This window comes from Hemicordylus capensis, chromosome 3 (assembly GCF_027244095.1).
Source record: "Hemicordylus capensis ecotype Gifberg chromosome 3, rHemCap1.1.pri, whole genome shotgun sequence".
NCBI lineage: Eukaryota > Metazoa > Chordata > Lepidosauria > Squamata > Cordylidae > Hemicordylus > Hemicordylus capensis.
Genome location: NC_069659.1, coordinates 126,213,032 through 126,230,025, shown reverse-complemented (window position 1 = coordinate 126,230,025; position 16,994 = coordinate 126,213,032). Strand labels below are relative to the sequence as shown.

The 16,994-nt window shown below is 41.8% G+C and overlaps 1 protein-coding gene across 11 annotated transcripts in view; it reads right to left on the bottom strand.

Moving 5' to 3' along the window:
• The window catches only part of LOC128350287 (E3 SUMO-protein ligase ZBED1-like), a 256,967-nt gene that overhangs the window by 172,454 nt on the left and 67,519 nt on the right, over positions 1-16,994 (bottom strand). For 4 of the 11 annotated variants that reach the window (XM_053308321.1, XM_053308319.1, XM_053308318.1 and 1 more), the window contains one exon: positions 8,590-12,951. The exons of 4 other annotated variants lie outside the window; for them this stretch is intronic. In XM_053308321.1, the coding sequence (XP_053164296.1) occupies positions 10,830-12,941 (2,112 nt within the window). In that variant the 5' untranslated portion in view covers positions 12,942-12,951 and the 3' untranslated portion in view covers positions 8,590-10,829. Of the gene's footprint in view, positions 1-8,589; positions 12,952-16,994 lie in introns of those variants that run through there. 3 more of the 11 variants (XM_053308322.1, XM_053308325.1, XM_053308328.1) reach the window with 2 other exon arrangements.

Below are 16,994 nucleotides of genomic sequence, written 5' to 3'. Positions count from 1 at the left end.
GGAAAATGGTGATAGCAGTGTTGCACTTAAAGCTTTCTCTGTGTTATCACCCCTTCTTTATCCCTACCCAAAAACAATTAGGGTAAAAATGACAGTTAATTTACAAAGGATTAGGATAGGGTTACAATGAACAAATTGTTGCACCCTTTCCAAGGAGTAATCTTTGGAGAACATCCCTGCCATTTCTCATTTCCATTCCTCTGATAACAATGATACAAATTTATTAGGGTTTATGTTTTTAAAACCTTTTAAAGCTTTAACACCCCACTGTAAATTTGGTCACAACAGGCCCAATGGTCAGAACAATAAAAACATGCTAATACACTGAAAACCTAAGTGTATTACAATACTATTACCTATTTTCCATCACAGGGGTATAGTCCTTTTAAAAAATCTCGATGGGCATTCCCTCGCCCCCGGAATGGTATCAACCACCCCAGCGGGCTCATTTACTAAGTCCATAATTAAGGCCTTTTAAAGTCAAGTCTCGATGCAACATTTTTTCCTTACATAATCAAGTTTCCAAGGTTATCCACCCCAAGCCCAGGTTGCTGCCCCAACATACACACTCTACACGAACAGAGCAGAAGGCACCATGCCTTTAAAAGATTCATAACTGGCAGAAGTCAACAAGAGCTTTAGCTATCACATCATTGCTGGGCAAAGCTGCACCTGTTGACATATGTTATGTATCTATTAAAGAAACAGCATCTCTATCCATTAAAAAGGTGCCAAACCTGCTTTTCTTTTCTGTTTGGGAAGACCACCCAGTGGAAAGATCAGTCTGCTTACTTATATGTATCAAGATAAAAAAGACAACAATAGTCTTTAACCTTAGTAGTAATCATATTTTTAGGTCATTTGGACCTTTGAGACATCCCTTAAACAGACATACAAATCACAGATTCAAGTGGATTCAGGAGTTATCTCAGGATAAACACAAACGTGCTAGTGTCCTTTCTTTCAAGACCATTTATTTTCAAACTGTTTTGGAACAATTCAATTGAAGGATAAAGCTTGCAACTGTTTCCCCCTTAAATACAATGGCTTCAGATTTCTTAAGCTCTTTACAAGTATTTCCCTACAGCATCTTATCCAGTTGTTCAAGGGCATGCCACTTCTTGATTCTGAACAATTAACACCTCCTGAATTGAACACTGACCATATTCAGCTAAGAAGAAAACAAGCTGAATAAAGACAGTTGATTACATTAAAAGCAGATTCTGTGGTTTGCTCTTTACTTCTTTCAGTCCTCTGAAGTGTTTCCCCTCAGCATGGAACCACTGGCTGCTTAGTTTTATATATTCTCACACTTTAGATAAGAGTGTAGCCTGACCAAGTTGCTCCTCATTACCACCTAATTTCTACCAAGGTTGATTTCATCCCATATTGAGGACTAAATCAAATCAGGGAAAGAAAGAAAAAAAGTGCTCCTGATTATTAATAGCCTCCTAACTAGTCACTAGGTACAGATCAAGAAATAAAGCCCTGCAGCAGACACCAGTCCAACGCCCAGACAGCTTATTTGCAACACAGATGATACTGTAGGGCAGGATTTGGGGATGTGTTATACCTGTATCATCCATGTGAAAGGTCAGGATCCAAAGAGTTTCTAAAGTTCGTAAGAAAGCCTTTAGAAAACCACACACATAACACAGCTGACCATCACACTACCCACCATGCCCTGAACAGGTGGCAGGAAAGGAAGCACCTAGCCAGGGAGCTGTTGACCTCAGCTCCTGAAAAGACCATCAAGAGCCAGTGTGGTGTAGTGGTTAGAGTGCTGGACTAGGACTGGGGAGACCTGAGTTCAAATCCCCATTCAGCCATGATACTAACTGAGTGACTCTGGGCCAGTCATTTCTCTCTTAGCCTAAGCTACTTCACAGGGTTGTTGTGAGGAGAAACTCAAGTATGTAGCACACCACTCTGGGCTCCTTAGATGAAGAGCAGGATATAAATGTAAAAATAAAATAATAACAACAACATATACATATACATATTACTGGAAGATGTGTGCCTTCAGAATGCATCAGCAACAGAAGTCCTTTGACAAGAGTACAAGTAACCGCAAAAACATTTGTTAGCTGAACTCCATTCAGCCTACAAGCAACATACAACTGGAGAGCATAACTAGCAACCCTTGCAAAATTCTCCAGGTTCAGTTTCAGAAAATATTTTTGGATGTTCAAGAGACCATCTCAAAACTGAGAAGGCTTCTTCAGCACCCAAAATCCTTCACCACTTGAAAAGGTTTGCCAGCATCCTCTTCCCCTTATTTATGATCCCAGGGGAGCAAGCAGGGAACAGCACTGGTTTCTCTGCAACCAGCTGTGTTTCAAAACAATGGTGCAGCAGATTCAACCCCACAGCTTAGCTTCCTCCCACAGAGGTTCTTAGGACTTTTAACACTGCAGGAGACTTTGGAAAGACTACACATCCCAAGTGTCCCTGCTAACTGGGCAAAGAGGCACCTTTTACCGTGGTGATTCTCTTTATTTAGCAGGGGGAGAGTAACTGGCCGTATCCACCTCCAGCACTATACCTCCAGTGACTGTTGCTGGTGTCTATCCTGTGTTGTTGTTTTTTAGAATGTGAGCCCTTTAGGGACAGGGAGTCTTCTTATTTATTTATTATCTCTCTGTGTAAACCGCCCTGAGCCATTTTTGGAAGAGTGGTATAGAAATTGAATTAATAATTTATAATAATAATAAGTACCCCCATAAGAGCAAATTAAGTTGGGGAGGGGACCTCTGTTGCAGTGGTGTTTGAAACAGCTACAAGAAGATATTGCTGTTTCAAAAGAAGTCAGTGCTTTCCCTTCACTGTCCTGATATGGTAAGTAAAGGGGAGGAGTAGGTTCTTGCAGGACGGGGGATGTTTTCAAGGGGAGCAGTGCAATTTTCTGAGTCTTGCGTTTGCTTGGGAAATCATCCAATTTTCCCCAATCTGGAAGAATCAGAAATCAGATTATTTTGAGTAAACTGAGGTTAGAATGGGAGTGTTTGCACACTAGGGATGAGCCTGGACCGGTCCAGAGACCATTCTGAAGGCCTCCGGACCGATCCGGACATGAGGGAGGTTTGGCGGTCCGGCATAGGTGTGGGGGGGCTCTTTAAGGGCGGGGGAGGGTGTACTCCCCCCCCCGCCGTGTTTCCCCCGCCGGCGCGTTCGTTTGGAAAAGCTTTTGGAGCGGCAGGATACCTCCCCAGTCGTTGGCAAAAGCCTTCAAAAAGCCTTTTGCGCGTGTGCACGTCACGTCTCTGTGTCACTGCGCGCGCACGCACAAAAGGCTTTTTGAAGCCTTTTGCTGACGACTGGGGAAAGGGGCGGCAGGGAGGTATCCTGCCGCCCCAAAAGCTTTTCCAAACGAACACACCGGCAGGGAAAACGCGGGGGGGGATACACCTTCCCCGCCCTTACAGAGCCCCACACACCTGTGCCAGACGGCAGCTCCGCGGTTCCGTGCACATCCCTATTGCACACATTATTATATAGGAACAGTTAAGTCTGTGGTCACAAGGTGAGAGACATATTTCCAGCATATTCCCTTTTCCATGGAAAGAGAATATCTTATTCATAATGGAAGAAAACTTGAACCAGAATCTTGTCATCACCATGCAGGAGAACAGCTCTGTATTTAGCATGCAAGAAGTTGGCATACAAGACCAAGGATATTATTGGTGCATTTAGCAGTGAAAAGAGGAAACAGGAGTTTATAAATAGCAACAACTTACACTTTAGGTCCACTTGGGAAAATATATCATGCATCAGGGCTGCACGACTCTGGCCTGCCAGTTGTTGTTGGACTACAACTCCCATCATCCCTGATGACTGGACACTGTGGATGATGGGAGTTGTAGTTCAACAGCTGGAGGACCTAAGTTGTGCAGCCCTGTCATACCGAATTTGCATGCATATACTGAAGAAGGCAATCTCCTTAGCACTACAGAAGAATGTATAGTCTAGTGTCAGAGTCAGAGGGAAATGTTTGAAGGATTTGTTGATTTAAAAAAAAAAAAAGACGGAAGTTATAGATTCAGCTTTTGCTGCTTTATTAAACAGTACAAATTTAATACATGAAATAATGTTGCACACAACAAACAGAACTAATAATTTTTAAATCAGCAAGACATGTCATTTCAACCATCTATGATTTTATTTTGGATACCAAAAATTAAAAAGGCCAGAAATGCATGGCAATGACTCTGTGGAACTTATCCAGCAGCAAATATGAGTTTTTACAATAGGAAATGTTCAGGGGAAATAAGATGACACATTTTTTGTTTTTTTAAGTCTCAATCAGAGACTGCTGATCTTCGTCTATGATTGAGGAATGCCCAATGGGAGAAGAGATCCAAACTTATATCTTGCAATCCACAGACCACAGTTTCTAGGCATCTTTCTTTCAAGTAAAACTGAAATACTTTCTTTCATGTTAATTCGATCTTTTTATGTTTTAATCGTTAAAATTTCTTGGTTTGTTTTTATTGCTGTAAACTGCCTAGAGACTTTAGTAGTAGGTGGTATACAAATATGCTAGCTAGCTAAATACATAAATAAATAGCTAGCTAGCTTGCTAATAATAAATAATAAATAAATAAATAGCTAGCTAGCTTGCTCACTCTCATGGAATTTGACTGAAATAAAGGTTGCATAATTACAATGGTTGATCAATCAGCTGCATATTATGACTCACGCAGTAGCTTTGTGCCCCTCTTGAAGGATCAACTTTCTCTTTTATCTATTATATATTTCGAAGAATTTGTTTGTGCAAAACAAAGTCAAACTTCCAGATGACTTACAGTTACCAAATTTTGAATACACCATCTTTTCACTTAAATTAGCTGAATGCACTACTTTTTACACCAGAATATGCTTAGGGTGAGTTTACTTTTTTTTTTTTTTTGGTAGTTTTTAAAAGAAATTCTGAATACACTCAGCAAATTTTAACTGTTATTGTGCTCAACACATTTTTAACACTCAATAATAATCAGATCAGTAATTCAAAAACATCATTCCCAAGAGAAGCAGAACTTTCTCAGATTCAATTTACTGTATCAATAATGTTTAAAGTTGAAATCCTACAAATTTCAAACTGTTCTCTGACTTCCCTTTTGCAAGTACATTAATAATATGTTATTATTTTTTTAAATTATGTGACAACACAGGTAGCCCTAAAACAGTTGTTTTGCCCATTTATCGGCCACCTCCCTCTATACAAATTAGTTATGGTGTTGGGTAGTTTTGGTTATTCAGTTTTCTAACACACACACACACACACACCCAACTATTTTGGTATAGTTTAAATAGCCACTCTCCCTCTGAACTGGTGCATGGGGAGGTGTAAAGAACTGGCGCAAGAGGTGCAAGCTGCTGCATCCACGCTCGTCTTCCTTAAACCTCTCCACATGTCAGCTGAGAAGCAGGGATAGTGCCAATTTAAACTGTATACTCACCCAAAGAGGCAACTGATGCCTGAAGAGGTTCTCTCATCTGATGCCCAAAGAGGTTTAAAGTTTAAATAGCCACTCCCCACTTCTCATCTGATGAGCAGGGAAGTTTAAATAGCCACTCTCCCTGGGTAGGATGCTCCAGCTACTCTTGCCACAAGATTGGATTGTTTAGCTAAGAAACCTAACCCCATGTTGGGGGTTAGGTCACATACTCCAACGTCACAATTTCTGCTAATATTACCCTCATGATAATAGAGGGTCTCCTGGATTTCATTTCTTGAACTTTCCTAGCAGTGGCTTTGCCCAGTCAACAACAGGCCTCACCGACTAGTTTATAGATACTTTAGTGTGATCCAATGTACTTTCAAATTCCTTGTGTGTACATGTATGCTTGTAAAATGAGCTCCTGTACCTAAAGGATATAAAGGCAAGAGGGGCTTACCATTTGTATTATCTACCTACTATAATCCACTTATATCTTTCAAAATATCATGTGTGTCTACATTTACACCCTTTTATCCATCCTTTCACCTCTATTGAGAAACCTAGGAATTAACACAGATCCAAATGAGGTAAAATGCTAGTACAGCAACCTAGTCTGGGCAATGAAGTGGAACAAGAGAGCAGGTTTAAAGAAAATGGAAAATGAACTTTGGAGAGTAATGGTGGATGGGTGCGGGGGAGGAGTCAGGGGGCGGGGGGGGGGGGGGTAAGGCAAGCACAAGACAGAACCAGCTCTGGAAGTAAAGGAAAGTCAACAGACAGTCATGCAACTTTGGAAATGCAACTTCTAAAGAGCCAGCAGCCCAGCAGGAGAGCACATGCTTACATGCAGAAAGTCTCAGCTTCAATCCCTACCCTCTCCTGTTAAATGATTTCAGATAGCAGGACTAGGCATTACTTGCCCAAGGCCTTGCAAGTCATAGGAACATAGGAAACTGCCATATACTGAGTCAGACCATTGGTCTATCTAGCTCAGTATTCTCTTCACAGACTGGCAGTGGCTTCTCCAAGGTTGCAGGCAGGAATCTCTCTCAGCCCTATCTTGGAGAAGCCAGGGAGGGAACTTGAAACCTTCTGCTATTCCCAGAGCAGCTTCATCCCCTGAGGGGAATATCTTGCAGTGCTCACACATCAAGTCTCCCATTCAGATGCAACCAGGGCAGACCCTGCTTAGCTATAGGGCCAAGTCATGCTTGCTACCACAAGACCAGCTCTCCTCATGACAGTCAAGACAGGACAGGCTATATAGACCCAGTAGATAGTGCAAGACAACTTGCCATTGCAGCTGGGGATTCTGGGAGTTGTAGTCAATATCTGGGAATCCCTGTTAGAGGGAACACTACTGCCATATAATTCTAATGATCAGAGCTGTTTGTTTGACTGATTGATCAATATACCAACCTTCCTAAAGTGGCTCAGGACGGCTTATACTAAAATAAAAAATACATAACAATTAAAATAAAAAACCAATTAAAAGCAGATTAAAGTTACAATTAAAACTAGGTAACATTAAACCTAGATATCATTACAAGCCAGGCTAAAAAGATGGGCCTTTAAAGCTCTCCTGAGGGCCTCCAAGGAATACAATCTTCTTATATCCAAGAGGAATACATTCCACAATGTAGAGATGACAGCTGAGACAGCCCAATCCCAGGATGCCACCAGATGAACTGGTGGCACCCCAAGACGGACCCCTCCTGATGATCTCAATAAGCCGTGGGGATCCTGTAGAGAAAGATACTCCCTCAGGTAACCCGGACCCAAGCCATTCAGGGCTTTAAAGGTAATACCACCACTTTGTACTTTGTCCAGAAAGGTATCGGCAGCCAGTGCAACTGTTCAAGAACAGCATAATGTGGTTTCTCTGGGATACCTCAGAGAGCAATCTGGCTGCCGCATTTTGAACTGACTGAAGTTTCCGAACTACATACAATGGCAGCCCAACCTCCAGACCTCCAATCTGAAGGTCACCAGCTGGTTACTACTGTTTCCAGGTCACTCTCCTTAAGAAATGGGCAGAGTTGTGGAATCAGTCACAGCTGGTAAGAAGCGCTCCTAGCCACAGCCTCAACCTGAGGCACCAGAGTGAGACCCAGATCCAAGAGCACACCCAAGCTATGAACCTATTTTTTCTGGGGGAGTGTAACCTCGTCCAGAACAGGAAGTTCTATCCCATCTTGCAGATTAGAATCCCCAACAATGAGCATCTCTGTCTTGCTTGTATTCAGCTTCAGTTTATTATCCAGCCAGCCCATTACAGCCTTTAGGCAGGCATTTAAGGGTTAACACATTTCCTGATATTGATGACAAGGAGAAAAAGATTTGGGTGTCATCAACATACTGATAACACTCAGCACTGAATTTCCTGATGACCTCACCCAGTGTGTTTTCATGCAGATGTTAAAAAGCATTGGTTACAGAATGGAGCCCTGGGCCCCATATAGTAGCTCCTGTTTTGAAGAGCAACTGTCACCATCTGAAATCTACCCGTCATAGGAGTGCAACCACTGTAAAACAAGTGCCTCTGGTCGTATATTGTTGTTAAACAAGAAAGGTTACACTGTGTTTTTGTCCACATGAGCTAACACAAGAGCAGTAGGTGCTTTTATAAGGGTGTTTTAGGAGCAAATACCTTACTTCTCAGTTGATCATACTTACTTCATGTACAAGATTACATCAGAAACATAGGAAGCTGCCATATGCCAACTCAGACCATTGGTCCATCTAGCTCAATAATGTCTACCTAGATTGGTAGCAGCTTCTCCAAGGTTACAGATGGGAGTCTCTCTCAGCCCTATCTTGGAGATGCCAGGGAGGCAGCTTGGAACCTTCTGCATGCAAGCATGCAGATGCTCTTCCCAGAGTAACTCCATCCCCTAAGAGGAATATTTTCCAGTGCTCATACATGGAGTCTCCCATTCAAATCCCTCCCATTCAGAACGTGAAAGTTTGTGTTCCTGAGAGGTGAGCCGTGTATCATGTAGAGCTCCTGTTTTCTAAGGTAAAATTGCCCTTCTCCTCTCTATGGCAAACAGACACACTGCAAATGAGTGCAGAACATCTTGCATGGATAATGAATTGTTCACAGAACTTGCTTCTCTTCTCACTGAGACCAGAACTGGTGATCAAGTAGGTTAAGAATTTGTTTAATAAAAGCTACTGTTCATCACAAGAACATGGTCTGAATGCCTAGAAAAGAAACACTGTATGCTTTATAAGGTGTACATTATAAAACATGTATGATATCATCACAAAGTTCTCAGGTGGTTTCCTAATAGAATCATAGAGCTGGAGGGAGTCTTATAGGTAATGAATGTATCTACAAAGGCTGAAGTGCCAGTTCTATACATCTGCCTCCTGTGCTGGAGTTGCAGCAACTCTGTGATGTTGCACTAGTTCACCAACCTAGTTTCCAACATGTAACCTGAAATATCCCATAAGTTCTGTGTCCCACTTAGTAAACATGACCTTTCAGACCATTTCTAACTTGATTAAGTAAAAAGGAGAACAAATGCATAAAATGAGGATCATGGAGCACTCATCTGTGTAGACATGCAAGCTTCCTCCAAATGAATCACAGCTTTTCAACAGAGTTTTCTAAGTGATACAAAGTAACTTTTGAATCAAGAATTAATACTATGATTTAAAAAAAAAAAAACAAGCAGTGAATAGGACATTGAGGCAATCACTGCTAAAGTTGAATGAAAGCTTTAACAGTACTGTCTCCTTCCAGTATTTCAGACTAAAGCATTAGGGAAGAGGGCATTTGAAAGTACAGGCATGGTAGGAACAATTTCAGAACTTTTAGGGTTGTGGGGGAGAGGTTAACCCCCTCACCCAGATTCAAATTTGAACAGAATTAAAACTTACTTTACTCTTCATCCCCAGAATGTCCTTTGGTAAAAATAAACTTATAATTTCATAAAGTATAGGGTTTAGGCTCCATTGCAACTTTGAAACCTCTTCCATGTGCCTTTTAAGGGGGTAATACATTGCACAAAGGATAAAACTGAGCACACTAAGCAGCATGTTCAACCCTGTAATGAGTTGTGTCCATGTTTGTTTTGCTAACAGGGCACACGAGTTCACTGGCTGACAAACAGAGCAAGGATGCATCAGTGCAGCGAGAGAACAGCCTAGCAGAACTTCCCAATTAACTGCACCAGTGCAGCGTGGAAGCAGCAATGTGACGCCCTCTCCTTTCCCAGAAAGCCCTCTGTGCATCCCAAACATGTCTCTAGAAGGTTGTGCAGCCTCAGAGACATATTTTCAGGTGGCACAGAGGACTTACTGGGGAAGGGGAGGGCATCAAAAATTGCCATTTCCCCACTGCAATTTTTTTGCGAAGCCTTGTTAAGTTGTTCTCTCGTTGCACTGGTGCATCCTTGCTCGGCATGCCAGGCATGTGGTTATTAAAATAAATATATAAATAAAAGTGTGGAGAAGAATCAGATCTTCATCCCATCCTAAATATTTGCATGGCATATCTACTAATAATGGCAAAGTATTATCTCCGTAACCTTTGGGGAAACAATCATGATTTGCAATGATACGTTATGGCAACTAGCAATACACCTCAATTTAAGGATATATTCCCTGGTATAGCAGATCTTAGAGCTGTTTCACATGTAATTTTAAAGCGGGGGGGGGCGCTCAGGTACATTTTTCAGGACTCAGCCATATCACCGAGGAGAGGGGAGAAGAAATACAAGGAATGGGGGGAAATCACTCATGCTGCCACTAACACATGAAGAGAAGATATGTTTTCCAATATAGAAATTAATCTTCTTGGGAAAGCAACACATGAAGCAATCCATTAAAATCAAGTCTTTTATAATAAGAATCCCTGATGATCTGACCTTTAAAAAGCTTTAAATATTTAACACATTATTTGAACAAGAAAACTTTTAAATCAAAGCTTTTAAACTTCAAAAATCCTAGATCGGAGAGGCTTTGTAAGTCAGTTAGAACATCTATAAAGCTTGCTCATTCAGGGTGAATTTAGGCAAGAAGAGCTGCTCAAATGCTTCAAGTTACCTTTGTGCTGGTTTTGCTTTTTGTCCTACAGAAACCAATGGAGACTATGCACATGTTCAAGCATTTGCCTACATCTGGGTAAAGTCCATGAATATAAACTCATATACCCATTTCAGTGTTTTAAAGGGACAGGTCACAGTAATTATCTACTACAGTAATCATACATATACATGTATTACACACATACATACATCTATATAAACAAGGATATGTTACAACAGGTCTGTATTTACAGTACTATCACTACAAGAAGTCGGGGGAGATTTAAGACAAGACACCCGTTCTGTGACTTTCAGTATACTGCAAGTGTTCCTTCTATATGAAGCCACTATCTCACATATTAAAGAAATTACTGTTTATATTTGCTGCATCACTTAAATTAATAATGTGCTCCTGTTCCAAGCCCCATTCCCCTTCATCCTCTTCTTCAGGCTCTGCTTCTGACCCACTGCGAGTGTTCTCATACAAAAAGATCTGTTCATCTACATGAGCAGGAGCTAACCGGTTTCTCTTAGCACTAACAACATTGGAAGAGGAACCAAAAAGACGTTCAGGGAACACCCTTGTGGCCACAATGCACCAGTATTTCTGAAGTACCTTTGGTAAAACAGGAAATAAAGCTAATCTGTCAGACCACCACTTGAGTGGATCTTCATTAAGTCCAAGAACTTTTTGTGATTTGAAATTGCTCAGTTCCTCAATGATCTGAGCATGCCACTCTTCCTGGTCTTCAACACCCGCTGTCTGGCAGAAAATTTCTGCAAGCATATTATTGATGGCACTGGTAGGGGGAGGTGGGGAGGCAATTATGACTTTTTTCACTGGTGGCTCTTCAGATGCTGCAAAAAACTGCTCCTCAGGCCTGAATTTGTTCTCTTTTACTTTCTCTAGGAGACTTTTTGCTTCTTCCACCACTCTGTTTTCAACTTGCTGCCTCTCAAATCCCGAAAGAAAGGGCAGCTTCTTGTATCTTGGGTCCAAGAAAGTCGCAACATTGAGAAACATATCTATCTCAGGTGTATGCTGATATGTTGTAGATAATTCCTTGGCTATTACTTCCTTTGCCATGCTGATCTCTTTCAAGTCATTTTCTTTTATATTTAATGTAGTATTCAGCAGCATATGTAGAAGGGGTTTAACCATACTTATAGTTGGGTATTTAGAAGCTGACATCATCTCTGCAACTTGCTTGAATGGCTGGAGCAAGTCCACCAGCCCTTCAATTGTATTCCATTCACTGGTTTCCAACATCAGGTGGTGGTTATTGCTATCCTCCACAAGAACTGCAGCAATTACAAACTGCTGCTCTTTAAGACGTTGCAACATGGCAAGTGTGCTTCCCCACCAAGAAACACGATCACTCACAAGCATACAGTGCAAACTATTTTGTTGCTTCTGCTTTTCACTCAACATGTACATGGCTACTGCAGACTGCTGAAAATATTCCACCAATTTCCGACACCTGGACAGGAGCCCAGACAGTTTAGGAAGCTGAAAAGCTTGTTGTATGCCCACGTTAAATGTCTGCCCCAGGCATGGCATCTGCACTGGAATATCCAGAAGAGAGCAAGCTTTCACTATGTCTTTCCCATAATCTGTTGTAGCGCCAAAAACTTTTGCATTGATTCCCCATTCAATGAATATCTCATAGAGGACTCGCGTAATTGTTTCTGCAGTATTTTCCTCTGGCACTTCAAATGTCTTTAGACATCGGGAATTAACAGCCAGGCAGCTGGAAGAGCCATTACTGAGAAAATGAACTGACAAGGTTACATATGATCTATTCTGGTTTTCACTTCTCCACATATCAGTAGATATGCCACACCACAGAATGTCAGTGAGTTCTTTTAACACAATATCCCTAACACCACTGTATTTTTCAGGAATTGCTTTTGTACAAAAATATTTCCTGCAAGGCAGTTCGTATCTGGGATCAGCTGTCCTCAGGAGATTCTTGAAGGTGGGCTCATCTACAATAGAAGGCGGATATAAACCCTCACATATTAAGCCAATCACTGCAGCTGTCAGCTCCTGATGCTTTTTGTTCTCAAAGCTGTGGCTCGCCTTCATAATTAAAGTGTCCTGAACAACCTGTTGGGAAGACTCTGGCTTCAGTTTTGAAAATGCAGTTGCAAAGGCCTCCCTCATTTGCTCAGTATTGCTTTTCACAAATTCACAAAATTCATCTGGGTGATTCTTTTCAAGGTGGTAAGAGAGATTAGATGTATTTCCTGAATAGGCAATCTGTGCCATGCAAATACGGCAGTAGATTTTCTTCCACTGTAATATACATCCTTCTGCATTGGTATCAAAGCCAAAGTACTTCCACACCTTACTTTTTGCTCTTGGGTGGGCCACTAACTTTAGGTCTGACGGGGAAGTTTCCAGACTTTTATTCTCCATTTCTTCTTGGCCACTGTCCCAACCTTTTGGTTCTTCACTCATTAATGAGCACCTGATAAAGGCAGCAGATAAACAAAATGAGAAAGCACAGGTCTGATCAAATATGTGAATCAGTGCTTTTGTGAATAAACACAATCTACCTTATTTATAATATGTGAATATGCTGGAGAGTAGAGGGTAGCCCCATACCCCCTTTGGAAGTAGGACACACAAAAACAGCACTAAACATGAATGTATGAATTCAGACTGTAGGCAAATGAGAAGATCTACCAAACTAAAATATCAACATTATATGAAATGTATAATGTAAAGCAAATACATAAAGCATTTATAAGTAAATCAGTTTTAACATGGGCAGGGCTCCCTGCCATAAGAAGCTTATGCCATTTCATTGCTGAGCACATAAGCAAAATATTTAGGGGTTTAGGGTTTATACATTTTAGCTGGATAGTAGCCAGCCAAAAAGTATGGTTGCCACAACTAGGGGAAAGAGCAGGAACTCAGAGTGCCTCCAAGTACAGCATGGAATGATGGATAAATTCCCAACCTTGCTACCCAGCTTTAATCTCAGGAGAGAGTGGAGGTTCATCTGTGCAGTACTACGCTTCAGAGGTACTCAGAACTCTCCCAAAGACAATACTCCACCCTCCTGCTCAGCACCACACATGGAAGATCAGGGACTTATCAAGCTCACCAGTGGGAAGAAGGGGGAGGGGGAATCAAAGTAATGCTTTGATGCATTTTCATCAGGGATGTAAGTTAGGTCTCTTTTCTCCCAATTTACATGAAAATAAATGTTATGCTATGTGTACTTTGATGTTACATGCTGAGTATACACTAGGGTAGAAAGCCTACAAAACTGTGCATGAGCATGGGGCAAAACCATGTATGCAGCAAGAAGGGTCTGAAGCTTCTGCTGTAGCTCTCCAAGCAAACTGATTCGTAAGAACAGCCCTGCTGGACCAGGCTGAAGGCCTATCTAGTCTATCTAGTTTCACAGTGTGGCCCACCAGATGCCTCTGAGAAGCCCACAGGCAAGAGATGAGGGCATGCCCTCTCTCCTCCTGTTGCTCCCTTGCAACTGGCATTCAGAGGTATCTTGCCTGTGAGATTGGAAGTGGCCTATAATCACCTTCCCTCCAAGTAAATAAACCACCTTCCTTATTTACTTGCCTGCTGATTTTTAACAAAGCTACATTGAACAGCTACAGCAATAGTTGGTCACAGAACTCTCTCTCATACATGGCATAGCTTTGAAAGACTGCAGCTTAAATCGAAGAATACCTCCCTGCCAACCCATCCCCTCGTCAGACCAGAAGTGACAGGAAGGACCCCACGCACATGTTGGGCACGCGCATGATGTGTGCACGCTCATGCCTAGGTCTGCACGTGCGCATGGTATGTCCTGTCACTTCCAGTCCGACACGGGGATGGGACAGCAGGGAGGTATGCTTCTGCCTCGCTGGACCATTTGAAAGTGCAGCTCCGGCGAGGGAAACACAGCAGGAGGGGAAAGAGCACCCCCCCACACTCTTAAAGGTATACCCCTGCCTTTGAACCGGCCCCCACCAGTTCTGTTCACATCCCTAGTACCTGCTGCCATTTCAAAAGCCACCACGATGGTTGAGGCAGACTTCCAGGGTGGAGAACATCAGCATTTCCCACCAACTATCTGACTACCAACTTATGGGCATTATGGTTGCTAAATTCTGTACAGTACAGGTCTCTATACTGCTAATAAAACCTAAAACAGACTCTCAGCAGGTACTGCTTCATCCATTTCTGCAGCACAGGAGTCAGAGAAGTAACACCAGGCAACACTGTCCATATTGTGCAACTGTGAAAGCAAGTCTGTATAACCTGTATGGGACTGCAATTAATTGCAGATAATTCACTTGGTTTAGTCTCACATAATTTCCAGTAACAAAGGTTCTTCCAAATTATGAACAGGAGATACTGTCAGATGAAGCAAAGGTCATAGGCAAGGTTATATTATATAAAACCAGTTGCAGCTCAATGCAATTTGATCAGGAAGTGGGGAGCTTTCTGATATATGCTTATAAGCACACCCTACCCAGATATCTTCAGCTTGTTTCTTTTCCTGCCCCCTAATTCATGATAATAATTTTTCAGTGATACCACTCAAATTAAACATTAAAAAAAATATTAACATTTGATGTTGAATCCTTGCATATCATATGCTCAAAATGCAAGCTGTCACCAGCTTGAGTTCATTTCCTCATCACTGATTTAAAAAGGATTATTTAAAATGCCTGATATGACAAAAAAAGAAGAGAATAAGGAAGACACATGGGAGCAGGCAGGGAGCCACAGAAAGTGAGAGTTATCGTAATGTTTTTGTTACACAGCCATTCTGTCTATGAGTGAGAGAGTTTGGACAGCTCTTTATTTCACTAGTATAGTGAGCTTCATCTTTCATTATAACAGCAAATGAACGTTTACATTTGTCACAGGCAAAGGAACATTCAAGGCTGCCTGAATTCCACCTGCTCACTTTAACAAAATATACACTACTGTAGAGAAAGAAGAGGCCAAGACGTTTGGCCCAGCTCCCAAATTGTTTTGCCTCAATTTCTTAATATGCATCCTAAACTTTGTCTATTTGTAGATGCAATAGTTATGTAAAATGGAATATGACCTTTTCTTCAAAACAAGGCCTAAGAAAAGAATCTAGTTACTGCTTACATCTCAGATAGTCAGCCAATAAACAAATAAATCAAGAGCGTATTCACATGTTCACCCTGCCCTGAGCTAAGCATTTAACCAATCAACAAATATGCAAGAATAGAAAGTTATTAAGATGATGGGATAATAAACAAAAGGCGGGGGGGAATTTATGTTTGTCTTTATGTTTTGGATCATTTCATTGGAAGATCAATTCAGAAGCACTCAGGCATCTACGAATTCGCTTGCCAACAGCAAGTGCCCCCATCTCTCTGGTAAGGACACCCAGCACCATGCAGGTCTCCTCCCCAGAATTTCCACTGCCATTTTTGAGAAGATAAGAAACAGCAGGAATCCTTTCTGTGCAGTAGGAGAGGGCTCCCACAGTTTCTTACTTTATCCCAGTGCAAATGACAGAGACCTCCTAAGTGAGACATGTGCCAGGAAATGATCTGAAGGAAGAGAGATGATTGGTGGCAACCACAAATAATGGCTGGTTAGCAGTGGGCAAATGCTTAAATAACAAGCAGAAGGTTGCAGGTTCGAATCCCCGCTGCTACTATATCAGGCAGCAGTGATATAGGAAGATGCTGAAAGATGCGCTGGAGGAGGCAAAGGTAAACCCCTCCTGTATTCTACCAAAGAAAACCACATGGCTTTGTGGGCACTAGAAGTCGAAATCGACTTGACGGCACACTTTACCTTGCTTTAGTGAACTAAGCCTAAATGTGTGGATCACTGGAGGAGCCTGTATATATTTGGAGGAACCTGTATATAGGGTATATATACCCTATATATTTTGTTCTTCGGAAGGCTACAAAGCTGCTTGGTGAAATATTGCTTCTCATGGCCCTCTTTCAACATGTTTCAGACTTGCAACAGGAGCCATGAGAATCAGGATCTAGGTCCCTTACTTAATGAACTAGCAGGACAGCTGGTTGGGAAGGAAACCAAGAACCGAAGGCCCTTGGAGTTGGCAAGCAAAGTCCCTCTGGGCACAACCCTTCTAGCTAAGAAGTCAGGTGATCAAAAAGGAAGGAGACACATCCTGCTTCCTCTTATCTAAATCCTAGTGCCTGCCATTGCTCTTCTCCCCACAGCATGTCTGCATAGCCTGCGTGCTGCCTTACCCACTCTATTCTTCTGTGCCACTCAAATCTGTGTCAATCCAAGCTCTTGGAGGCCATTCTAAACCATTTAAAATATGCAAGTTTAGTTTAACTTATTCTCATTTTTGTGATGCTGAAGGCTAGTGATACTTAAAGAAGCCTACTAATAAATTAAAATGTTTATAAAGGATTATGAAGACTGGATTCAACCAATCTTCCTCAAGAGAGTTACAATCATACTTCCTGCCAAACAGAAGCGAACAAATCTTGCTTAAACCTCACAGGTTAAAAACTGGCATGT